The 26,728-nt window shown below is 34.8% G+C and overlaps 1 protein-coding gene across 7 annotated transcripts; it reads left to right on the top strand.

The window, feature by feature from the left end:
• On the top strand, positions 1-26,728 carry LOC124952050 (putative mediator of RNA polymerase II transcription subunit 12). Of its 7 annotated transcripts, none has more exons than XM_047501354.1 (15): positions 10-911; positions 13,734-14,305; positions 14,810-15,102; positions 19,612-19,749; positions 21,319-21,386; positions 21,622-21,914; positions 22,460-22,749; positions 22,826-24,119; positions 24,439-24,619; positions 24,801-24,931; positions 25,125-25,273; positions 25,351-25,530; positions 25,707-25,811; positions 25,888-26,081; positions 26,236-26,727. In XM_047501354.1, the coding sequence occupies exons 2-15, from the start codon at positions 14,224-14,226 to the stop codon at positions 26,291-26,293; spliced, it is 3,456 nt and encodes a 1,151-aa protein (XP_047357310.1). In that variant the 5' UTR covers positions 10-911; positions 13,734-14,223; the 3' UTR covers positions 26,294-26,727. The 7 variants fall into 7 exon arrangements, with proteins under 7 accessions (XP_047357307.1, XP_047357312.1, XP_047357311.1 ...); XM_047501353.1 differs by having other exon boundaries at positions 12-911; positions 25,888-26,088; positions 26,236-26,725; XM_047501351.1 differs by having other exon boundaries at positions 1-911; positions 25,707-26,081.

Genomic DNA, 26,728 nt, shown 5'->3' with positions numbered 1-26,728 from the left:
CGTCAGGTGGGGCAGGAAAAGGAGAGGAGGCCGGCTGCCTTCCATCGTGCGACACCCACCTGGCGTCTCACCTGAAGCACCTTCGCCGCTGAGTGCTGCGTCGGTCCCCGCGAGTGCGGTGCGCGTCCTCTTCTCTTCCTCTCTCTCTGTACTTCCTCAACGTTCATTCATTCCCTTTTATTTCATCTGTTTCTCTCTCACTGTCTCCTTGTTTTTTTTTTCTTTTTAATTTGTGCTTCTCTCTATTTTCTTCTCTCTCTCTCTCTCTCTCTCTTTTTCTCTCTCTCTTTCTCTATCTATCTATCTCTCTCTGTTTCGTTCTCTTTCGTTCTCTTTCTCTCTCTCTCGCTCTTTCTTTTTCTCTGTCTGTCTACCTTGTTCTCTGTTATCACGTCTCGAGAAAACAAAAACTTTCGATCGGATGAAGATATTTTTCGACTGATCGACGAAATCAAAATAACGAGGAAGAATTTCACGTATAATAAATCGGAGTGAGAGGAAAGGAAGGAAGAGGAAGAAGAGTTAACGACCACGATTATTGGTGTTGAAGGAAAATTTTGCGAGGATTGAATATGAGCGCGACTCGATTTCGCTGGATCGTGCGGTGTCTCGTGTGAAGAAAAGAGAAAGAAACTCTCGTGTCAGTGTTTCGACGGAACTTTATCGGGAATTTCAATATTTCTGTGTGAGACTCCGAAGTGTTCCTACTTTCATTTTCTCTTCCTCTTTCCCTCTCTCTCTCTCTCTCTCTCTCTTTCTCTCTCTCTTTCTCTGTCTCTATCTCTCTCTCTTCCTCTCTCAATCTATCTATTTATCAATCTATCTTTTTCTCCGTGAAACGGATCGACTTGAATCATCGACAACGTCCAAACATGTTAATCCCTACGTGCTCGTCGTAGGATAGCCGAGAGGTAAGTTAAAAAATAATTTTGTATTATTTCTTTAATTATTTTCCCTTTGATTTTTTTTTATCGAATTACTTTCCTCATGTATAAAACAAACGTCCTTTTTAAAGATATAAAACAAAATAAAATAATTGATACTATTGAAAAATGATTATTTAGATAGTATCTTATCTTACGTCATGCTTCGCGATTTATTGAGACTTCCCTACCCCCCTCACCGTCCACTTCCCTCCTCTCCTACCTACCCCACCCACTACTCTCCTCCGCTCGTGTGAAATTCAGCAAGGATTCGAAGCGAAATCACATCGCATTAGAGCCGAGGAGAATTCTAAGAGCAGGTGAATCAGCGTAAGAGAATGAACTCTGGCGCGCGGCAACGGCTACGAACGAACATGTGCGCAACATACCTTCGTATAACGTGCTGCTTCGTCCTATGCTCGTATATATGTATGTGTGTACGTGGATATATATATATATATGTATGTATGTATGAATGTATACGTATACGTATAGGACAATGTTCTCGAGGGTAATATTGTCTTCCTCTCGAGATGACCGAGCGTGTTCCGATAGAACCATGCGAAATGGTAAATGCTCGACTGTTCCCTCGTCTCTTTCATTTTTATATATATATATATATATATATATATATATATATATATATATATATTCTGTTTTTTATTTTTCGTTTATCATCGCAGAAAAAAGGAAAGAAAGAAAGAAAGTAGAAAGTCTATTTGAAAACGGGTTATTCTATAAAACTTGAGAAAGTATATGTATTTCCTAAAACAAGTCAACGGAAGTAAGAAAGTTTATAAAAGGAAAAGAAGAAAAGAGAACGAGGAAAAAAAAAGAGGAAAAAGAAGAAGAAGGAAAAGAAGATAAAGAAGAAGAAGAAACATGTTTGATATTTCTCTTGCACGACTTTGCATATAAAAGGAAGGCACAGTTAAAAGATGAAACCGGTCTCGTTAATTTATATTACATCCATCGGTACCTAAGTATTCTCGAAATGAAGAAAACCTATTTTCTACTATTTTCTCATGGCATAGAAAATTCAAGAGGGAAAGGAGTTGGAGGGGTAAAGGAGGAGAGGAGATTGTACGTTTAACAGATTTTTCATGAGCGCGTAAGAATGATAATCTCCATTCTCATTACGCGAACTCCTAGTCGTCGGAAAACTCCTTTCAATGTTAATAAAAGTACCTCGTAAGAGTTTATAGTTATAAAGGTCGTACAAAGTACATGAATCGTAACTCAATTAAACGTACAACAATTTACCTCGTTTTTTCACTCGAGTCGTTCTCAAGTGCAATAACCTGGCTACCATTTCTTCTTCTTCATCATCATCATCATCATCATCTTTTTTTTCTTCTTCTTACTGCGAATTTAAAGTTTCAGATCCATAGAGACAAAAAGAGATAGAGGGAGATAGAGGAAGATAGAGAAAGAGAGAGAGAGAAAGAAAGAGAAAAAGAAAGAGATAGAGACGGAGATAGAGAGAGAGAGAGAGAGAGAGAGAGAGAGAGAGAGAGAGAGAGAGAGAGAGAGAGAGAGAGAGAGAGAGAGAGATGACATCGTTCATTCTCGATTATCCCATCAACTGGAGTTAGTTAATTGAGCCACGCGCCGAGAATGAGGCGATTCTCGTTAAAAAGAATTATAACGGTTAAGAGCGTTATCGTCGACACGTAGCGAGACGAACGTAAGATGATTACGTAAAAATCAGTAGAATGAATCAACGTTAGATTTATTGATTATGCAACTTTCCGAATCGATGCTTGTTTCATAACACATTGATGTTTTGCCGATCGAATGTCTTTTTAATTAGGCAAATCTGATCGAAATAATTCATCGTATGTATAGTGTATATATGTGTGTGTTTGTATGTGTGTATTATAAAAACGAAAACAAAACAAAGAGACATGTGGGATAGAACAGAAATATCGATCATAATTATTTTTATATTTTTTGTAATATATAATTTTATTTAACGATCATAATCATTTCTATAATCATTTGTATTGTTTATATTAATCAAATATTAGAAAAATTTTATAACACGAGTAAATTTTTATGGATTCGATTTAAAATGTTTCGGATTATATTTCGATATGATTAATTTAAGAGAGAGAGAGAGAGAGAGAGAGAGAGAGAGAGAGAGAGAGAGAGAGAGAGAGAGAGAGAGAGAGAGAGAGAGAGGGAGAGAGAGATTGTAGATAGAGACTCTAGACATCGATTTAGTTATTTTCAAACAATCGCGATTTTATTCGGCGTACTGGAACGCAAGGGAATTGAATCATGTCGAGAAATAAAGTAACTATACAGTTATATCTAAGGGGCCGTAGAGATGCGACCATGTTAGATCGTAGATAACCCACTTTTCAAATCGATCTACTTAAGTTATATCGAATTCTGTATAGCAAGAGGCGCTTGGCCAAGTTTTTCGCATCGAAAAATCGGAAGCCTCGAGAAAACTTTCGTAAGAAACGACGACGACAAGGACGACGATGACGACGACGACGATGACGACGACGACGACGACCACGACAACGAGGACGACGATGACGACAAGAACGACGATGTTGACGATTGGATGCTGCTTAAAATTTTGGTCGATAGGAGATGATAAAAATGTTTTCAAATACGTTGCATCGTCTAATGTCCGACGATTAGTGTTGCTAGAAACAGGAAATGAGACGAAGATTTTATACCAAGTATTAGATGTAATTTTCTTTTACTCTTTTATATTCTTCCTCTTTCCACGTCGTCGAATTCTCTAGCAGCCCTTAGGCAATTTCTCCGACTAAAAATGTTCATTATCTTTGAATCTCTGGCATAGAAGAGAAGAAAAAACAGTTAGGAAGATTATGAACTCCCTGGTGGACTTCCTATGAGAAAAGAGTTGCATACGTGATGATGGATTTTAAAACTAAGAAGATTGAAGGTGAACAAAATATACATAAACGCACATATATACGTGCATGCATATAGACATACGCACGCACAGACACATACATGCACACAGATTATAAGTATACGTTTGCTTGTTATTAGTGTCACGCTCGAAGATGGTCAATGCTAATTAAACTGAATGAAATCTCAACGAAGAGTAAAAAAAAAAAAAAAGAAAGAAAGGAAATCCTTTGAGCGGCAATAAGATCGCGTATGGATTGTCTAGCAACGTCTAGAAATTCTATCTGCCCTTTGTTATTAAGGGAACGCAGAAATTCCTCGATTTCCTGTCAAGGGAAACCGTCCTCAGATGAGAAATAGCACAGCGCGGGATGGAGAAGTTGGGGTAAATGGGGAAACCAGTTTTACGGAGCGGAATAGACGCATTTCTATGTCGATCATCAGACTACTATTGTATTTAATCCTTATATATATATGTACATAAATATATATATATATATATATATTGACGGAATTGTTTATCGCGAAATTATGGCGATCTTCTTAGAAATGAAAATATCGATCGTACGACATAGGATTTAGTCATTTGCTTCGTTTGTTCTACCTACCTAAATGTTTGCTACGTCAATTCATTCGAGTTTCTAGCTTCGATTCGTTGCTGCGTTAATTAGATTCGTCGACGCGAGTTTCAACGGTGGCTAATTGCCGGAGAGTTAATTGTTTTGCGAAACTTCGATAAAACTGAATATATCTGAACGAACGAATATGTGCACGTGTGCATGTGTGTTTATATTTGTGTGTGTACACGTGAAAGAGAGAGAGAGAGAGAGAGACAGAGAAAGAGAGAGAGAGAGAGAGAGAGAAAGAAAGAGAAAGAAAGAGAGGAAGGACTCGTCCTGTTACAACTTCATTTTATTACGCGTAGCGAAGACGTTAGAACGATACTTAAACGAGTTGCTAAACGAGCTTCGACGACATCTTCGAAAGCAAAGTGAGAAATTCACTTTACACTTCTCGTTACTGTATTCCTTACTTTCTTCCTTCTATATATTTTCTTTCTTCGTTCCTGAATTCTCAACGGCTATTAAATTCGAACGAATGTTTACGCGAAGCTTCTTTTAATATCTCCATCTCTATTTCTATCTATCTATCTCTCTTTGTTTTTATCTCTCTCTTTAAAATCTTTTCTCTCTCTCTCTCTCTCTCTCTCTCTCTCTCTTTGTTTTTATCTCTCTCTCTTTAAAGTCTTCTCTTTCTTTCTCTCTCTCTCTCTCTCTCTCTCTCTCTCTCTCTCTCTCTTTTCCTGTTTATTCTCTTTCTTTCTTCGAGATGAGCGATAGGAGAGTCCGACCTTGTAATGAAAAACATTTTCACGGATTTAAATGTTACTTTGTTCTAAGAAGTTATAAATGTACGACGAAAAACGAACGGATAACATTCGATTCGAAGCTCTGACAATATCTAGAACGTCTCGAAATAATTTCTCTTCAAGGACCAGACCTACCAACGATCGTTTCATTTTATCGTGAATCTCAATTTAGATAAGTACCTTTCTTTCTATCGTGGATTTATCTACGATATTGATAAAACAGTTCTTTCCTTTTTTCATTTTTTCTTTTTTTCTTCTTTTTTTTTTTTTTCTTTATTGAGATATCAAACTCGTTTAACAACTTGAACGCGAGATCGATCGAACGTTCGACGATAATAATTAATATTGTAATTATCAAATTAATTATTATAATGGTTATTATGAGAAAGATATTTATGACGATCATCTTCATTTTAAAGAAAAACAAAAAAAAAACGATTTATAATAATATAAAAAAAGAAAGAACGAATATAAAAATAATATATAATTATCAGTAAAACTATACTAGCCTGTTATCTATTGAGATATGTATAAACATCATCTATTATACATTATTATAAAACAAACAGTATTGTTTGTTTGTTAAATAAACGATATTGAAAATTCTGTCCATTATTTAATGGTCTATTCAATAATATAATATTGTATTATTCTACAATATTATTTATAATTAATTTAAATATATATAAAAATAAATTATTATATTATATTACGTGTGTAATGTAATAAATTATTATATTATATTACGAGTGACAAAATTTCGTCATTATTTATTGGCCAATCGTATGCTGATCAATTTTAATTTTAAAGGAAAACAGAGAATACATTTTAAATGCTAATTAATATTAAATTATAATATAAAATCATATTTATATCTTTATATAAATTCTTTTGTAATTAATAATAATATATATATATATATATATATATATATATATATATATATATTCTTTTCGAAGATCGTTGGGTCACACGAATAAATCATAAAAATGGACTTAGCGAGAACAGATCGAAGTCTTGGCGTAAACCTGTACAGTTAGATTCTAAGCTACGATATACGAAGAAACGCGAGACAAACGCAGGCAGCAGATGTTCGTACCGTTGAAGACGCATGTCATTGTGCGAGATAGTCTTCTCTCTCTCTTTCCTCTCCTTCTTTTTCTCTTTTTAACTCAAGAAATCGTTTCACGGTGTCGTGCTCGAAGAACTCTGCTGCAACCTTCCCGAAGAAGCATTCGAGTAAACACGGTCGAGTGGAGTGACGAGAGAATGCGAGCATTACGAAGAAACGAATGGGATTATTGCACATGTTGATCGTTAATCTTACTATCAATCTTGAAATGAATATCATTTGATCATTGACATAGAATAGGTATAATCTGTTGACAAACGTTTATTCTTATATTCAATGATTCATTAAACTTCATTAATGTAAGAATGTATTCATTCATTTTACGAGTATAAATTTAATATATAGGTATAGAATAAATTTTGCTTTTCCTACTTCTCTTCTTCTTGTTGTTTTTCTTCTGATTCTAATTATTCTTTTCTTTTTTTTTTCTTTTTTTTTTTTTTTTTATTTTTTTTAAATTCATCAATTATACGCAATGAAATCATTTTATATTCATGCGTATTTTCTGATTTTAAATATATCATCGACTGTATACAAGCTCTATTTTACAGATTACAAATCGATAAATGAATGAAAGAACGAAATAGAGCCTAAAGGATTAATGCAAAGAAGAGTACTCGTTAAATCTAGTGTGTATATCAGAGCAGTTATGATCGGAAAAGTGGATCGAGTTCGTTCAGATTTTTTTTTTTTTTCTTTATAGAGATAGGACGAGAATGAAAACCTGTTTTCGAGGAAGGAAAAGATAAGAAGAAAAAAGAGATAGAGAGAGAGAGAGAGAAAGAGGAGGGGGTGAAAGAAGGGAGAGGTAATAAAAAAGAGAAGGAAAAAAAAGAACTATTTAATCGTTAGATAGATTTAATAGAAAAAAAATTTCGTATGTATCGAAAAAATTCTTTATGTCGAGGGTATTTTAATTTGAATAAAAAATGAGTAAACGATAAAAAGAAAAAGAAGACATAAAGGAAATAAAAGAAATTCTTTTCGATCGTCTTCTCTGATAAAATCTTTTGATACTCGGAAACGTTGTTATAACTTCGTCGTTTTATTTCGACTAAACGTGTACTAGTCACTCTAACGTTTCTATCGTCATTTCCATAGAACATATCGAACGCTTTGAATTCATATTCCATCTGTTATGTTCTCGCAAACTCGGTCATGGATGAACGCGGAACAATGATAAGACTTATGGAGTTATTTTGCAAAAAAAAAAAAAAATGAAAAAGCAAAATGAATTGACAGAATCATCGTGCTTTACTATATCGAGAAAGATGGAATAAAATTTATCTTTTGATTCGTTAAATTCCGAATTTGGCGAATTTAAGACATTTAAAACGTATGTCGATATAAATAATTTATTATAGCCTAAGTCATAAGTAATATAGTATAATATAACTTATATATACTTTATGTATATTAATATATATTCATATATTTCTTTTTTAAGAGTTTCTTGTTTAATACTAAAAATATACTAAATATTAAAACTAATAATATAATTGATTTATATTAAAATATTAATTAATTCATATTAAAATATATTTATATATGTATATATATATATATATTAATATATTTATATATACATATAAATAAATAAATAAATAAATAAATATATACATATATTAAATCCATATATTATTACGAGAATTATATATTTTTATTGTAAATACATATTAATATTAAACAATACAATATTTATTATTGAAAATTGTATTAGGAAAATAACATTTTAGTAATGTGGAAATATTTAAGAATATGTGTATATGTACTTATATGTACTACATAAAAATATATCCGTATAAAATTGTATTCATAGATATTTCCTTTTGGTCATTTGTAAAATTATTAGCACTTATCTATGATATATTTACACATAAGCAATTATATTAACGTAGTACGAAATTTCTCAACAAGCTATTCGTATTTTTAGAGTATAAATGGCAACCATTTGTAAACGCATCAACGATTATAGATTCCTCTCTCTCTCTCTCTCTCTCTCTCTCTCTCTCTCTCTCTCTCTCTTTCTCGTAGTGTGCGCGAAGCAGATTAATGAGTATGAAAATATCATAGCCGAGCTCGAAAATTCCATATCGACTTAAAAGAGGTTTATTTACGTGACGGCTTTTAACGGTGCATTTCATTCGATTTCCGTGTCACGCTTCTCTCCGCGTCCTCCTCCTACGCGTTGGATCGTAGCGTGGCTGTAATTTCGATCGGATCTAGGCAGGCATTAGATATACGTACGTTCATATCTGAAAACAATATGTCGTAATACTACGAGAAAATTTCCAATGTACAAATAAATATTTCTTTATCTTCGAAAAATAATTTCTATCTTTTATTAATTTTACAAATTTCAATTCTTTCAGATATTATCTTTCGAAATCCGACGAAGATCTTCTCTTAAGTTTTTTCTTAAATAAATAACCAACGAAGTAACAAAACAAAGGTGATAAACAAAACAAAAAAAAAAAAAGAAGAAGAAGAAGAAAATTGAATGGACTAAAAATCGTTTCCTTGAAAGTAGTTCTTTTTTCTTTTTTTTTTTTCTCTTCTTTTTTTAAAGAAATCATGTAATGGCTTGTAGTATAATTCATTTTAAAAGAAAGAATTCATTCTCACGGCGCTTCTCGATGCGAGAAAGAGACGAAGGACGCTTGGCTACGTCGATAGCGTAGAATGAAAACCCTCGGTGAAACTAGTTGTTCGGCAAAAACTAGACGCTATTCAAAGGCCGTTTGTAGCGCACGGAGAAAAAGAAAAACGAGATGAGAGGAGGGAAAGACGACGAGTTGAGAGGAGAGAACCTGCAGGATAAAATGAGAGAGAAAGAAGGACAGAAAGCGAGAGAGAAAAAGAGAGAGGGAGAAGGAACGTACGTCGTACGAAATAGGAGCAAAATAAAAACGGAAGTGAGACGACGAAGAGATGAGCCGGCAATGAGCTACTCGAAGCGCGTTAAACTGATCGAGAAAATCTTTGATTTCAATATCAATCGCCTGTTTTTCTTTTCTTATTTATATCTTTCGTCTTTTTACAATTTCACATTTATTGTTTCGATTTGACATTTAATGATGGCCAATGAGCAGCTTTTAATCGATTGTTTAGAAAAAAAATTTATGGATAAATGTATTTATACTATTATTAATATATTAATAATGTATAATGTATATACAGTATATATGTGTGAATATAATTTACGGGGGTAAATACATAGGAAATTCATAGGAAAAATGATCGTAACGAGAGAATATTTTTTGTAATATAAATAAAAAAAAAAAAAAAAAAAAAAAGAAAAGAAAAATATGATATTACATTTATTTAATTAAGATTTCAGAGACTTTTTCGAATCGCATTATTTTTTGAATCGATTCGATTTTCTCAATTTTCTTGTTTCTTTTTTATCCCTTCTACTTTTTTTTCTTTTTCTCTCTTATGCTTTTTTTTTAACACTAGCTATCATTTTAATAATAATATCGGTCAAAAGTCGACGGGAGAGATATTTAAAAAACCGTCAACAAGCCTTCGACTCCCCGTTGTTAAACTTATCTCCAAGATCAAGATCCACCGATGTTGTCGTGATACTCCAATCGAAGAATCGCGCGAAAGTGTTTTCCTACTAACCACAAGACGGTGTTACACGAGCATTACTTACCGCAAAGAAACATAACAACATACCTGTCTAATGTACATCTCGATCTTGAGAATCAATATGTATATATATATATATATAATAATAATAATATCTATATGTGTATGTATATATATATATATATATATATATATATATATATATATATATATATATCGTTATATCGAAATATCGTGAGAATTCCATTTTTCTCCTTACTTTTTTTTCTTTCTCTTTTTTCCTTCTTTTCTCTTCTTTTTTCTTCTCTCTTTTTTTTCTTCTTTTTTTTTCTCCTCTTTTTTTTTTCTTTTTATTCAAATTACGTTACGAAAAATCGAAAAATCGTCGTCGGTGTTAAGAAGAGACGAGTGAACGCGATGAATTTACCATGATCACGAGAAAAAAATTGGCTATTCAGGTGTTGCCCAGAGGCGAACAACGTCACGCGTTGGATTCGAAGGAGAAAGCTCGGTTCACACCGAAACTCTCACGTTCTTTCTATCTCTCTCTCCCACTCTCTCTCTCTCTCTCTCTCTCTCCCTCTCCCTCCTTCTCTCTTTCTTTCAACTGATATTGGTGAACATCACATTGACCGTTCGTGAGTACGCACACACGTTTAGTATGTCAAGTTATATACACAGTATGTACTAATATAATCGTGTCTGCAAAAGCATCAATCGCGAGAGAGTAAGAACGTAGCGATACGGGGTTACGATTCTATACTACGTGATTATTTAATGGCGAGTAGCTACGAAATACGACTTTTTACAAATACTTTATTGCATTTTATCTCTTCGTTCATTTCTTTCTCTTTCTCTCTCTCTCTCTTTTATTTTATATCCCATTCAATGAGATGATAAAGTAAAAGACAAGAAAGAAAAAAAAAAGAAAAAGAAAGAAAAGAAAAGAAAATGATTATAAAAAAAAGAGATAAAAAAGAATAAAGAAGATAAAAATGAAAGAAGGAAAGAAATTGCTCGCAGCTCCGTCGAGTCCGAGTATTGAAGAGAGAAAAAGAGAGAGAGAGAGAGAGACAAGGATAAGCAGTAGTTTCTTCAATCGATTGGTAAAATTTAGTCGAGATCGCGAATCGAATAGATGACACTAGAAAAGAAATAACAAATCATCGAAAGACGAGCGATTGCGATTGCGATTACGATTGCGATTTCTATTGCGCCTGCTTACGGCTAGAATATGCGATCGATATCGTCATGCCAGCTTGTTATTTCGCGATACGGAAAAGGCTGTTATCCGAACGAGTCGTAATTTAAAAAGCTAAGGGAAAAGTTAAGGGGAAAAATTCTCATTTCTTCCCTTTGGAGGAATCGTTTCGGAATATGATGATCATTTTTTTTTTCCTGTATTTCTTTTATTTTTTCTTTTTTTATTTATTTATTTTTTCTTTTTTTTTCTTTTCTTTTTTTTTTATATGAAAAAATGAGAAAGGGAAAGGAGATAAAACCGTCATAACCTCGATGTCTTCTACGAGAAAAAATGACGAAGAAGTATAATATTTTCCGGAAAAAAATACAAGGGTATAAGGTAGACGGAAATAGAAATATCTTTGGAATATATCGAGAGAAATTTTATTCAAGGTCATGGAGAAAACAGGAAGGCCAAGATTTAGAACGTTTCCACATCCTGTGACAAAGTCCTTAAGTTCGAGGTACACTGACAAATGGGGAGAAAGAAAGAGAAGGAAAGGGAGCGAAAACAAGAAAAGAGAGAGAAAGAGAGAGAGAGAGAGAGAGAGAGAAACGGAAGACACAAGTGTCGTCCACTCTTTCGAAGGGTTCCTTCGAATACGAAGCAATGGGGAAAGAAAGAGAAAAAGAGAGGAAGATGACGACATACGAGTCGTGTGTCGTGAGAAAATACGTTGGAGTAAGCTTGATCGATAAAGAAAGAAAGAAAGAAAGAAAGAAAGAAAGAGAAAAAAAAAAGAAAGAGAGAAAGACTTCTACAGTGATCCACATATTCAACCCTATAGGTAGAGAACGTAGTAAAACTCTAACATAAGAGCTAGAACGACTCGAAAGGTAGGAGCCGTTTAAACGATTCAACCATGCGTGATTCCCCTCTCCTTGGCGCGTGTACTCGTGCTTGAGCGTGTTACACAGGTGAACACGAGAGAGAAAAAGAGAGAAATAAAGACGGGAGAGAAGCGCGAAACGAGTCTCGTGGAAAAGAGGTACGAGAGCGGGAGAAAATAGGAAAAGAGCGAAGGATTTCTTCGTTGCAGGCCGATGGCTTCCTATTTTCTTCTCTCTCTCTCTCTCTCTCTCTTTCTTTCCTTCTCTTTCTCTGTCTTTTTTCTTTTTCTTTCTCTCTCTTTCTCTCTCTCTCTCTCTCGTTTTCTTGAAGAACGTTGGCCTTCGTTAACGGCCATTCTGCGTTTTATGTACCATTGTTCATTGATATCTTATCGGACGGAAGCATCGTTATCATGTTTCGTGTTCCTTCTCGCGATCGAGTTTGTGCAAAAAAGGAAAAGAATAATTTTCACCCCTCCCAACCTAACCACTACTCATCTGTTCAATCCTTTCTCGTCTTCTTAAGATTCTATAATAATCGATTAGTAATCTAATTTGAATTTATATTCCATTAGAATTCATTATTCGTTGAGTATATCATTATTTGAATTCTTCTTTGAGTTGTCTCCGATTGAATATCTCTTACGTTTAATCAAATCAAATCTAATACAAGATTTTTCCCTTTTATATCCACATAATTTGATTTCCATTTTATTCAATTTAAACGAGACACTTGCAAATAAAATTAATTAAAACCCAATTAGAAACTTCGATAAAAGTTGTTTAACTTTGAACGAGTTATTCTTATCTGGCTCGTTGAATTAATTCTAAACATATTCAAATTTCTTCTAACATGATCCTCTGGCTTTTCCCTTCCTTTCTTCCAGGAAAGAAAGAAAGAAAGAAAGAAAGAAAAAAAAAAAAGAAAAAGAAGAAAAAAAAGGAAGAAAAAAAAAAATAAAAGAGAGAAAGAAGAAAAAGCCAGAAGAAAGAAAAAGATATTCAATATTACACCGTCGAGAGAAACGCGTCAAGGATAGAATTTCGTAAGATTCTATTTAAAGCGATAAATTTTCGAAATAAAGACTCTTCGAATATCAAGAAGAACTCACGGAGAAAAGTAGAAGCTTCGATCGGTCCTCTTCTTCTTGGAAAGAGATCAAGAAAGTGGAGTACGCGAGATGGCACACGTTCTCTCTCTCTCTCTCTCTCTCTCTCTTTCTCTCTTTCTCTCTTTCTCTCTTTCTTACTTTTGCGCATATATACATTATATATATATATATATATATATATATATATATATATATATATGTTTGAGTGTATATATGTAAGTACCTTCTTCTTGCTGTACCAGAAGATCTATCGAGGATCGAGAGATCGTCTGACCGGTGACAGTAGCGGCAGCTTGATATTCGTCCGACGCGCGCCACGGAGTCCGGCTGAGTATGGACTTGGAATAAATTATCTCGGCGTCTGTGTCTCTTCTCTTTCATTCTCTCTCTCTCTCTCTTTCTCTCTCTCTCTCTCTCTCTCTTTCTGTTTCTTTCTTTCTCTTTTTCTATCTCTCTCTCTCTCTCACTTACTCACTCACTCACTCACTCCCACCATGTCTCCTTCCTCTTTTCATCCTCGACGAGTCTCCTTTCTTTCTCCGCTACGTCCATCTTCCTCCCACCCTCTCTCTCCCTCTTTCTCTTTCTTTCTCTTACTCTTTCTCTTATTCTTACTCTTTCTCTTTCCTCAGCTCGATCGTTCTCCCTCCGCAGTTCGTAATGATTTCTCGTGGCGTGGTGGGACGATACCGGAAGTGAAGTCAGAATGGCGGAACCAGACGTTCACTCAATGGAAAGTTAGACTTCTTTCAGTACGCTCGAGAAGTGGTCACATTGTTCTTCGATCTGAGGAACCTTTCGGTTTTTAAGGGAAAACGCTTCAATAAAACAGAAAAACGGTAAAAGAAAAAACAAAAAAAAAAAAAAAAAGAAAAAGAGAAGAGAGAAAAAACGAAAAAATAAATCGATTAAATCCTTCGAATCTTATAGCATTAGAGAAAAATCGTGTTCGAATATATGTACGTTTTAACGCATCGTTTCGTTCTATCTTTCACGAGGCGCGAAAAGTGATAAGGGGAAGCTCGCGTGCTTTCAAGCGAGTGCGAAGGATTCGTTTGTAAGGAGAGTGAGAGTGGGGGGAGGAAGAGGAGATCTGTACGTTCATGAAACCACCCTTCAGAGATGGTCAGCCAACACGCGATGGCCACTACTGTTCGCAAAGTAAAGCAGGAGAATCGTCTTAGGCGACAGAATCAGAATCAAGGTACATGTGTTTTGCGTGTACGCGCATGACATTTGTGTCTATCTGTGTGTGTGTGTCTCTCTCTCTCTCTCTCTCTTTTTCTCTCTTTCTCTCCCTCTCTTTCTCTCTCTTTCTCTCTGTGTATATTTCTGTGCATATGTATATATTGTGTTCCGTTGATATTCTCTTTGCATGCGACAATGAATATTAAAGTTTTATAACGCTAAATAATAATGCTAAGTAATATATATATATATATATATATATATATATATATATATATTTACAAACAAACGTTACGCAATAAAATGTAGGGAAAAAAATATGGAATGGATCGACGGTGTATAAATATTTCTCGATAAATATACGCAAGTTTATTATGATAATAAAAAAAAAATAAAAAAAAAAAAAAAAAGAAGAGAAGGGAAAAGAAAAGAAAAGAAAAGAGAAAGAAAAAAAAGGGCATGAATACGTTAATTTAATTGGAGATAAAATAAAGCGAGTTCTTGTTTGTCGTCGTTGCAGATGAGGAGGGACCTTACAAGGCAATACCACCACCGAAACCGGTGCCGAACAATCAGAAAAAACAGAACGGACTACAGTGGGACGAACGGCGGGCGGTAGCCTTAGCACATCCGCAAGTACCAACTTCCGGTACAGAAAGAAGAGACGCGAACCACGTTGGGACAGAGATCCGAAATTCCGGGCAAATTCCTTTTGCACCGGAATACAGGATGCCACCGCTCTATGGAGAGGAACAGAGTTCGAGTCAGGCTCAACAGGCGGCCAGTCTGCAGACTCACAGTAGCAAGTTTCCGGTAAGTGTATGCTTCTTGTAAATGAATGTATCGATTGAAATCTTCGTTCGCAAGAACTCATTAGAAACATATTATCGTGAAATCTCGACGAGGACAATTTTTAAAACGAGATAGAATTAATGTGGAATAAAAGGAAAAAAAAAAAAAAAAAAAAAAAAGAAAAGAAAAATAAAGAAATCTTATCTCGACGAAAATAAATTTCAACGAGAAATTTTTACGATCTTTGGACTCTTTTTTATTTCGATGGAAAAGAAAAAAGGAAAGATTAAAGAAAGAAAAGAAAAAGTACAAAAAAAAAAAAGAGGAAAAAAGAAGGAAGGAGAGATAGTACGTAAAGAGTAACATAGGTGGTAGTACGCGTCATGGATGGTGCGGTAAGTTAATTAACGAGAGACTGACTCCATTTATTCCACATGCTTACGAACGGAGACGAGTATGTATATATATTATGTGTGTGTCTCTACATGCATATATGAGGAGAAGCACCTACGACACGATATACCCTACGACGTCAACCGTATTCGTATCTCTCTACGATCCTTTCTTCTCTTTTCTTCTATTTTTTTCCTTTCTTTTATATATATATATATATAATATATAATATATCCAAACTTATATATATATATATATTCAAACGAGCAAACTCGACCGCGTGTCGCTAAATTTTACTGCCAGCCTCGATAACCGCAAGTGAAATTATTATCGAGACGATATGATAATTTTATTTTCTTTATTTCAAGAGCTCCCGTAAAACCACCGTAAGATCACGACTATATTATACTATACGTAGGTTGGCAAGTAGGTAGATAGATATAACATTCCCGAACAACTCGAGATTTTTCTTCACTTAAGAAATTATAATTTTTTTTTCTTTTTTTTTCTTTTTCTCGTATGTTACTCGTTCATACTTATTTGCACATGCAAAATTAAAATAAATCGAGAAATCCCACGTGTTCATATATATATATATATATATATATATGTACTTACATATAATACTTTTTTCCATATCACATCGTCGTGAATTCGCTCATATATGTACTTACATACATATATACTACAAAGGTACGAATGATCGAATTAAACGCGGACACCGGACTCCAAGTGAAATCTTCAAATAGTAGTTCATTGTATGTTGGTACGTAGACTCTTGGGAAGATTCTCAGAGAGGACTACATTGGTACAAAGTAGTGAAGGGAGAAGGAGAGAGGGGGAGGGGCATCATACGGTCGTTATTACCGTTTACCGGAAGCCAGAAGTGTTGCGATAGCCGTTCAGATAGACCACTTTTCTATAAGAGTCCCCGAAGGCGAGAAGAAATCGAGTAGAAGATCACGATCAATGAATAGTCTGACATATCATCGACTTTCCTACGTTTTTAATCGTTTCTTTAAATTCTCCTCGAATTCTTCTTCTTTGTCATCGTTCGTTCTAATTATCAACGTTATTTTATCAGGCTTTCAATCTTCTAGTTCGTTGGATAATTTTATATCTAAAAGATTTTAAATCAATGCGTGTATTATTAGTTTAGATAAAATAAATAAAAAATATTATATAAATCATTGTCACGTTTTTTTAGTATTGTTAAAAAAACTTTTAATCTTTCAAATACGACGAAAAAAATTTTAAAGAAAAAAAGAAAAAAAAAGGAAGGATAATAAAATTCATAAAATTCATTGAATTTATTCAGACTAGCATTATTCGAATTACATTCGATGTGTTAACGATAACTTTCATAACTTTTTGTAGATAAAAATTATAGAATTCATCATAATAATTTTTAATATATTATTGAAAAAGTATAGTTTTAATCGTTTAAATGAGATCAAAAAATCTATTAAATAAAATCTGCATAATTCAATGCCCTTCTCATTAACGATTACGCAATATTTAACATGTTAATGTAAAAAAATTAAAAAAAAAAAAGAAAAAAAGAAAAATAAAAAGAAATATCATGATCTCTAAAATGATTTCCCTTACGTTGTATAAATATTTTATCGAAATAAAAAAAAAAAAAAAAAAAAAAAGAAAAAAAATCGTATGTTTCAATCGCATTACGGAGATTCGAGTAATCGCATTAACAAACGTGTTTCCCCGGATTTCTTGATCTTTCATATTCCGGAAATGAAACTCGCGCGAAACAAATATGGAACTTCCCCATCTACGTATTTGTCGAAATTATAATGGTGCAACATAGTGCGTTATTCCGCACCAACCGCAAAAAAGAAGATCTTTATCCGTCCATGGAAGTAATCGCGTTACGATGGAAATTACGTCCGACAACGGTAAAGCTTTCCTGGATTATTCTATCATTGGAAAGAGATCGCAACTTGAAGGGACTTTAACATACTTCTCATAGTAACATAAAAATGTATGAGTGAGCGAGTTAAAAGTATTAGAATTAAAGTTATTCTCGCACATATAAGATCGTACACTCATTCGCATTCTAATTGTCCATAAACGTCATATTTCCTACATGATTTTCCATTATGCGATAATCTCAGAAACAGAAGAGTTCGCACTTTTTTCGTTCGTGTACGGTTAAGTGCTTTTAAAGCGAAGTAGTATATCTCGGTTCGGTGACACCTACGCACAAGATGTATCTTTCTATGGGGTGTACCTTCGGTTAACGTCAACTTAAAAAAGAACGTGTTTCAAATAAAATTAATAGTAGTTGACGGAAGAGGGAGAAAAAGAAAAAAGAAATTAAAAAAAAAGAAAAAAAAAAAAGGAAATATAAATAAAAATATATTATCTGTCCGAGCTAACGTCATTACTTCGAATTAGAAATCTCTTATATAAGATTTAAAGATCTAAATAAGTCTCTATATTCTAACAGAATGTATTTCAAATTGTTTATTTCTATTTAACTTAGACGATCATTTTTATATTTATTGAATAATACTTATCAATATTTTAAGAATGTTCGACGTTCAATAAGTTAGAAAAGATCGATTAACCTACATTCTGTAAGACTCTTGTTTGATGCTTAAGAACGGTTAATGGAACACCCTGTATATGGAACATACGTCGAGGTTAGTCTCGATGTATCTCCGAGGGACTCCTCGTGTATCATGGGAATGGAAGCAAGAAGTACCTTCCGATCGAATCGTTCGGTAAGGAGCGCATGTGCATCCTCGTCTTTTCTCGCATTAACATTGTCAAGAGAGATCTCGAATGCCAATGAGAAAACAAAAATATGTACGCGTCGCGACGATCTCGTTCCTTCCGTTTTCATGTTCCTGGAGCGAAGAATCTCTCTCTCTCTCTCTCTCTCTCTCTCTCTCTCTTTCTCTCTCTGTCTCTCATTTTCTCTTTTTTATTTTCTCTCTCTTTCTCTCTTTCTCTCTGTCTCTCATTTTCTATCTTTTTCATTCTCTCTCTCTCTCTCTTTCTTTCTTTCTCTCTTTCTCACTCTCTCTCTCTTTATTGGAATTCACTGCCTTTCACCATTCAACAACACACGTACGCTAGGCGTCTCCTCAAAATTTACTTTGTAACTCTTCGTTGCACGCACGTTTCTTCCTCTCGTCATTTAATTAGAATAAACTCGGTGTTAAGCTTATTTATCCTTTTACTTTTTCTTCTTCTTCTTCTTCTTCTTCTTTCTCTTTTTTCCTTTTCCCCCCCCTCTCTCTCTCTCTCTCTCTCTCTCTCTCTCTCCCTCCATCTTTTTTCCTTTAATACTAGATTCTTTTACGGAACTCGTCGATTTAACGGATCTCAGATTTTATCTTTGAAATTAGTGAAATTATGGATATTATTTGTTTTCTTTTATTTTTTTCCTTTTCCCTTGTTTTCTTTTTTAATAAAATTTATATGCTGACTTTGATTAGTCCAATGATATAAACTGTATTTTATATATATATATATATATATATATATATATATATATATATATTTTGGCGGATTTAACTTTCAAGTTGCCTGAGGTGCTTGACAAATTTTGGGGACCCCATTAAAGTAAATTAATTATGCATATTATATATTTTCTCGTTTCAACTGTTTATGCAAATGACGAAGTGTGAAATAAATCGTTTAAATACGATTATAGTCAGAAATATTGAAATAAATATTATATATTGGCCAATAGATTATTCAATGAAATATATTATATAATATAAATTTATATTGTTAAATTTATTTTGTATTAGAAAGTCTCTGTTTTATGGGGTCCAAAACAAACATCTCCTTCGCTTGTACATAAATTCGTCACTGTGTATATTGTGTTAATAATATTACCTATTGTGTATACAATACAAGGAAATATTATAAGGAAAAAAATTGCATTTATTAATAAGTTAAATCCAATTAAATTTAATAGATTAAATACAATAAAAAAATACGCGTGAATACATATCCTTGTTTATTTTATTCATACAATAAAAAAGGAAAATGTCGATAAATTCAATATTATATTTAGATTTTCTATTTTAAATATAAAAATAGAAATAGAAATAGAAATAGAAATATGATAAGTAAGAGGAATTTAAACATTTCTAATTGCAGATAGAACGAGAGGTGGTCCTTTCATCGGGAGACAAGAATTCAAAGATTCCAATTCTTCACGAGTACAAACAGAGGACTGCCGGAAGAGTAGCGATCGCACCGGATGCTCCTATCAAGCAGCAGGCTTGGGTACAAGAGGTAAGAAAAGATATTAACAAAAATCATCTTTTTTTCCTTTCCAACACCTTCACGTGTATTGTTAGAACGAATAAATCGCTAATTTCGGAATAATTAATTGTTTATAATAGAAAAGCGCAATTTTAATTAATGAATCATCCGTGATTCGTTTACGTACGAAAATCTATTTGTTAAAATCACGATCGATAGTTAAACCCACGTGAAACTAATTCTTCGAGAATGGTTTTATTTGTAGGCGGACAAGAAAGAAATAGACACAGAGCCAGAGAGAGGGACAGACAGACAGACAAACAGACATAGAGAGAGAGAGAGAGAGAGAGAGAGAAAGAGAGATATGTAGGCTTTCTTTCAGATTTTTATCACCAACTCGCTGAGAACATGTTACAATATCCTTTCATTAACGCAATCCTTTCTGCCTCTCTACTATATTAAATTTCTCCAGTTGCGTTATAATATAGTACTAGACTGTGTGTTATTAACATGGTCTTACGAAAGATAATAATGGTAATAGTAATATGAAAAAGTGAATACCCATTGTAACATAGAATCTAGTTTAGTTGGTTAGTGCTTCGGAAAAAAAAAAAAAGAAAAAATGAAATAGAAAATAGAAAAAAAAGAGAAACAAAAAAAGGAAAAAGAGAAAAAGAAAAGAAAAGAACTAAAGTATCTACATATCTCTTTGAGGACATAATTACATATACGTGGCTACGTATGTGTGTAGTTACATTTACATAATTATAAAATAAAAAAAAGAATGGATGGATTAATAAATGGATTAACTTGAGAAAGTTGAGAAATAAAAAAAAAAAAAAAAAGAAAGAAACTCAAGGGTTCTCGCTTCGGAACTTCAGAATTATGGATCATCATATCAGAAATGATGAGAAGGATGGACTTACGTTGTTAAGATCGTGAATTTCGTGAAGGATGGCCGTTGGGATGACGTTTTTCGGCCTCTTCTCTGGGGGCAAAAATAATCATTTTTTATCTTTGAAATGCGCGTAATCCTGACGGTGGGTATCCGTAGAGAGTCATAAGTCAGAAAAGCTTTTTCCGTATGCACGATACGTTGCTTTAGGGCCCTATGCTTGAGAGAGCCACGCTAGGTTCTCTCTCTCTCTCTCTCTCTCTTTCTTTCTTTCTTTCTTTCTTTCTTTCTTTCTTTTTCTCTCGCTTTGCACCAGGCAAAGCGTTGTTATTCCAAGCGCATCCCTTCCTAAGAACCGGAGAATTCAGTCCGACAACTTTGAAATTCCATGTGTGGCTTAAGCGCACACGCGCTTCGCTCTTACAGCCGCCTCGAGCCATTAGCCGTCCACTGCCCTCTTCGAAAGAGAATCATTTTCTGGGATTCCGAGGAATCACTTTTGTAGGAAAAATTTCAAACTTGAAATGACATTGCTTTTGGTAGGAAGAAATAATGGTAGTGGCGGGGAGGATCGAAGGGGAGGGTGGGAGGAGAAAAAGAAATCTCACGTATTAGAACTCGTGAGACGAGGCGCGTTCGATCGGCGCATTCGAATTTATATCTTTTTTATTCGTTTTCTTTTATTTTTCTTTTTCCCCTTCTAGGCGAATCAAATGCACGAGGTGAGGCAAGAAGCTCAAGCGAGGAACTATCAATCGCAAGAATCTTCATTGTAAATATTCCATTTGTTCTGACAATAATCGATCAATGATATTTTAAAATCCTAAATTTAAAAGGATAACCTTTATTGCGTTTGATTTATATAACTTACAAAGTTAGATTTTAATATACGATAGAAATAATTTAAAATTTTTAAACGAATGATAATGAAAGTTATCCTAGGATTAAAAATTTTCGATCAAATTTCTAATAACTAATAAATCTTCGTACAATTTCTTTCTTATTAGATCGACCACAAGCGGAGCGGTCGTAAGATCGACAAAGATAGACGAAGAGAAGTCCAAGCCTTTGTCAAGGACCTATCACACGATCAAGGACATGATATCCAGTCGATTTGGTCAGAATCGCAAGGACGTCGAGCCAGAACCGGAAGCGAGTTTGAACAACGCCGCTGACGAGTTAAGGAAACCTAGTAAGAGTATCGAGGAGGAAGAAGCGAAAAAGAAAGAAGCCATTTACGGGAAACCTCGTGCTCAAGAGCCTCCTGTCAACATGCAGCAATATCCTAAAAACGCTTACGGTAAAACGAACTAGATCGTGATTTTTATCGAATCGATAAAACAACAAACGATCTTCGATCGAGGAAGGAAAAGAAAAATAATTATTAAAGTAAAGAAAAAGAAATGAAATGATTAATCGAATAGAAAAAGAAAAAGTTATAAAATAAAATAATAATAATAATAATAATAATAATAGTAATATTAATAAAACGAAGACACGGTGGATGACCGAGTGGAATTATAAATAATAATAAGCATGTACAGCGAGCGTATCGCGAAGCTTGCTATAATTAGCGGCGCCATCTTTATTAATGAGAAACGCGCGTTACGTACTTTTCTTCGGTCAATGCGCAGAGCAACGAACTCCCATGATAAATAACAGAACTCTCGCGTGAGTGATTCGATTGGATTGGATTTTATCGTGGTATATATTCGTTACACAATTGTAATTTCAGCATGAGAATTGGACCGATTGTCTGTTACTTCCTCGATCCTCGATCGTGTTCTGTACTCGGAGAGTAGTTACATCGGAGACGTTCTATCTGCGATGATATCGATGATTTAGGTCAATACGGGCATTCGTACAGTTACCAGAGCAATCAACAAAACGTACCACTACCTGGTCAACTTCAGCCGAACTTACCGGGACAGAGCGCACAGCTTCACGTAACCCATCACGCTCCAGTTAGTGGAGTACAGACGGTCCATCAAACACAACTACCTTCTTTCGGTCAATCAACGCCAGGTGGTCAACAGGTGCAAAATGTTGCCAGAGATTACGTCGTTCAAGGGACGGTCGAATTGACGAATCAACAATCGCATCAAGGACTTCATTCGAATCCTTCTCAGGGACAGGTATAATGGTCGAAGTTTCGTTCATATCACGAGATATAAGTAATCTAATTAGATTCTTCTGAAAAATATATAACAGGGCCAAAATAGCACGGTGCAGAAACAACAGCAGCACGGATTACCGATGCAGCAACAACAGCAACAACAACAACAACAACAGCAACAACAACAACAACAACAGCCACAACAGCAACAACAACAACAACAACAACAACAACAACAACAAGTAGGAAATACAATGCAGCACATGAGTCAACCGTACCAAAGCACCCAACAGTTATTGCATCAGAACCAAAATCATCACCAAAGTCCACGATTCGCGCAACAGCACGCTCAGAATATGCACCAACGTCAGTTGATTCAGCAAATGCATCAACAACAAATGGCGGGACAACAACAAGGCGGTGCGAGGAATGCTCAACCACAACCACAACAACAACAGGCATATTTCTCGAACAGCGTATCGTACCAACAATATCAGCAAGCTAGACAGGCTATGTCCAGGTCGCAAATCGATCTACCAAGTACCTCTAGACAAACTCAAGAATTAAGGATATCCAGTCAAGAGGTATATTATCATTATGCTCAAGGGAGGCCTAGGTACGGTGTACCACAAGTCTACATGAAATCGGAAACCAATCAAGAGGTAGAATTCCAAAGGCGAAATTCAGCAAAGGGAATAGAGAAGGCAGCCTCTCAACCTCAGCTCTCTTACGAAGAGGAACGAGCTATTAGCGAAGCATCGAGAAATCCGGTGGTCGATGGGCTAAAAAATCACACGATGGATCCATTGGACAAGGAGAAATACGAGATAACCGTTGAAGATCGAGGACAAAACGAGTTTGGTAGGAATGGTTCCCAGAGAAAAGAGGATTATAGGCCGGAAACTAGTTTTGGTATACATAGGGACGAAATGATAAGATCCTCGACGAGAGATCATGAACATTCTGGGGTTAATATTATTCAACAGGAGAGTCAAGATTCGCCGGAGAATATATCAGTTCAAAAGAGGATCGAGGAGTTGCAGAGGAGAACCGAACACGATAATAATCATTCGATAGTTGGTAAAATATCGAAGGAATCCGATATGGAGGCAACAAGGATCGGAGCCAGTTCGAAAACTTTAGGGTTGGATGTTTCGAAGAGACTAGAAGCTGGTTCCTCCTATTCGGGAAAAGATTCTGCCACGAAATCTGACAGTCGAAAGGATGAACTGGAACAGGGTATCGCTCGGCTTAAGATTCAAAATCAAGGATCTGGCTCGGATTACGATAAAGCCGGTCAGAGTTCTTCGAACGTCGATTCTGGAAGGGGTTCTGCAGTTTATTCCAGTGGAAGGCGACCACCTCCGGAGGATCGAAATTTGACACAAGGTTCGTACTTTGTATTTTATCTTCGTACAATTTTTCTGTTGGATAATATTAAAAAAAAAAAAAGATATCTAATCATTATAATACATTTATTCTTGATATATTGATACTTTATGATTCTTTTTTCTTTCTTTTTCTTTTTTCAACGATTCCTTTCCTCAGTAAAATATTATTAAATTTTTGTTATTTAATAAATAGAAAGAGAACTTTAAGAGGCTAATAACTTTATTAGCCTGATTCATAAATGAAAAAAATGAAGATAATCTTCATTAAAACGAAAGTAGATTATAGAAATTATATTTTCTGTCCTACTTAATAACAGCGCAAGACTCAGAGTGGGTCGATATAGTGGAATCCGAATTGAGAAGCATTTTAGAACCAAGAGACGTTCCAGCAATGGCACACTCGACTCTATCCGAAAGTGTATCGTCCGTGACACCGCCTTTACCGCCTCTGTCACCCCATGAAAGCCCACGGACGCCAAGAAATCGATACTCGGCGAGGTAACATGACTTCAAACGGATCCCTTCTTCCTATAAACGACGATGCTACTTCCGGTCATTGCGTCGGATCACCTTCGAATTTTTTTTTTTTTTAACCGTAAAGTTTAGATCGAATCAGGCCCTTTACTTCGCGGTGAGCGTTAAAAGGATATAATCGATCGAGTATTAATATCTTTTTCAGCTTGCCTTATGGTTCCAAGCCGAGTTACGGTGATTATGGCAAAGCAATGGAGAAGAGAGGATTCCTAAGCAGCTCAAAACATCGCGGTGCTTCAACATCGAAAAAGGATTCGAATAAAAAGTTCTCTCATCGTAAGTTGATGGATTATTATGCATGTTTGTTTCCAGAGAAAAAAACGAAATAGAAACAAAAACAAAACAAAACAAAAATAAATAAATAAATAAAAATGATAATAAAAATAAAACAAAAAGAAACGAAACAGAAAAACAAAAGAAATTTTGTATGATTAATAAAAAAGACATATCGGCATATAACTTACGTTAGTTTTTGACTGGGAAGTTGCTGATCTGACATCTACAACGACCGGACTCGATTTGGATTCGATGCTGGACCGCAGTGATTCCGATCTTAGTACCAACGACGCCAGAACGATCAGGAAGCAATTGGAGGGTCTGGAAAATATGTACAGCGAGGTAATTGTCCATTTACAATATATGAATCGTTAATTAAACAAACTTCTTCTTGAATTTTTACGATTCGTTCTTTATAGGTATTGAAACTGTTAGGTGGTAGCGTGAAGAAGAGACGAAAGACGAGAGGTCTGACCAGTTACGGTTCCGTTTCTTCATTACCAACGTCATCTGTATCTTCTAGACCAGTCACGAGACATCACGATAAACGCAGATCGCATATGATCGACGATCGTATGAAAAAAGCCAAAGACATCAAGGTTAGCAAGGAGTCAATGAAATACAACAACAACAACAACAACAATAATAATAATAATAATAATAATAATAATAATAATAATAATAATAATAATAATAATAATAATAATAAAAATAATAATAATAATACATGTGAGATGGATTAACTTTGATTGAATTTATTCCCTTTTTATTTCAGAGTATCAACAAAAGATTTCAACTGTTGGAGTCTCACGTGGTGACGTTGGCACGTTCGGTGGCACATCTCAGCTCGGAAATGAGAACCCAGCACATGATGATGCAGGTGAGCGAGAACGCGAAAATTGTAACGGGAATCGAAGCGACTGTCGCAAGACTCCACTACTACCAGGTTTTCGCAGGAAATGGAGAACATAAGGGGGGAAATCGCGGCACTTCGAACCCAAACGAGCATGGCGATGGTGAGATCGCAGTCGCAGCCATTGATAAAGGATTCCGAATTACCGGCTCTGTCCAATCCATCGAGGGTGAAAAAACTGACCAAGTTTTTCGGAACGGAACCACCCCTTATCAGACTCTTCCTCAGGGAACTTGGGTATGAGGTTGGTAAATGATGATAAAAAAAAAAAAAAAAAAAAACAGAAAAAAATGAAAAAAAAAGAGAAATAGAAGAAGAAGAAAAAAAACAACTTGGAGGAATTCCAATGAACTCATTAAATTCGATACGAACTGGTTTTCCTGCTTCACAGAAATACGCGAGTGCCTTCGAGAAGGAGAAGGTCGGTATGGTGGAGTTGCCCTACTTGAGCGAAGAGAGATTACAAAAAATGGGAATACCCTTGGGACCAAGGCTGAGAATCCTACAGGAGGCAAGGATATCCGTGTGCAAGGACGCTGTTTACGTCGTATGAAACGATACGTCCCCTTTTATCGCTTCGTCGATAATGAGACCAATTTTATTATATGATGTTATTTCTCTCTCTCTCTCTCTCTCTCTCTCTCTCTCTCTCTCTTTCTCTCTCTTTTTCTTTATTTTTTTTTATATTCTCTTCTTCATTCAATCTGACAGGTTTTAAAGCGTACCAAAATGTACATAGGATCAAACGCACGTTTGCGTGTGCCTCCGACTGAAAGGATTAGCATATAGACTTTAAATCGAACAGAACATTTTTACATAATATTATTCACTTTGACGATGGTAATAATAATAATAATAATAATAATAATAATAATAATAATAAT

Source organism: Vespa velutina, chromosome 10 (assembly GCF_912470025.1).
Source record: "Vespa velutina chromosome 10, iVesVel2.1, whole genome shotgun sequence".
In the NCBI taxonomy this organism is placed as follows: Eukaryota; Metazoa; Arthropoda; class Insecta; order Hymenoptera; family Vespidae; genus Vespa; species Vespa velutina.
This window is presented reverse-complemented; position numbering and strand designations above follow the sequence as displayed.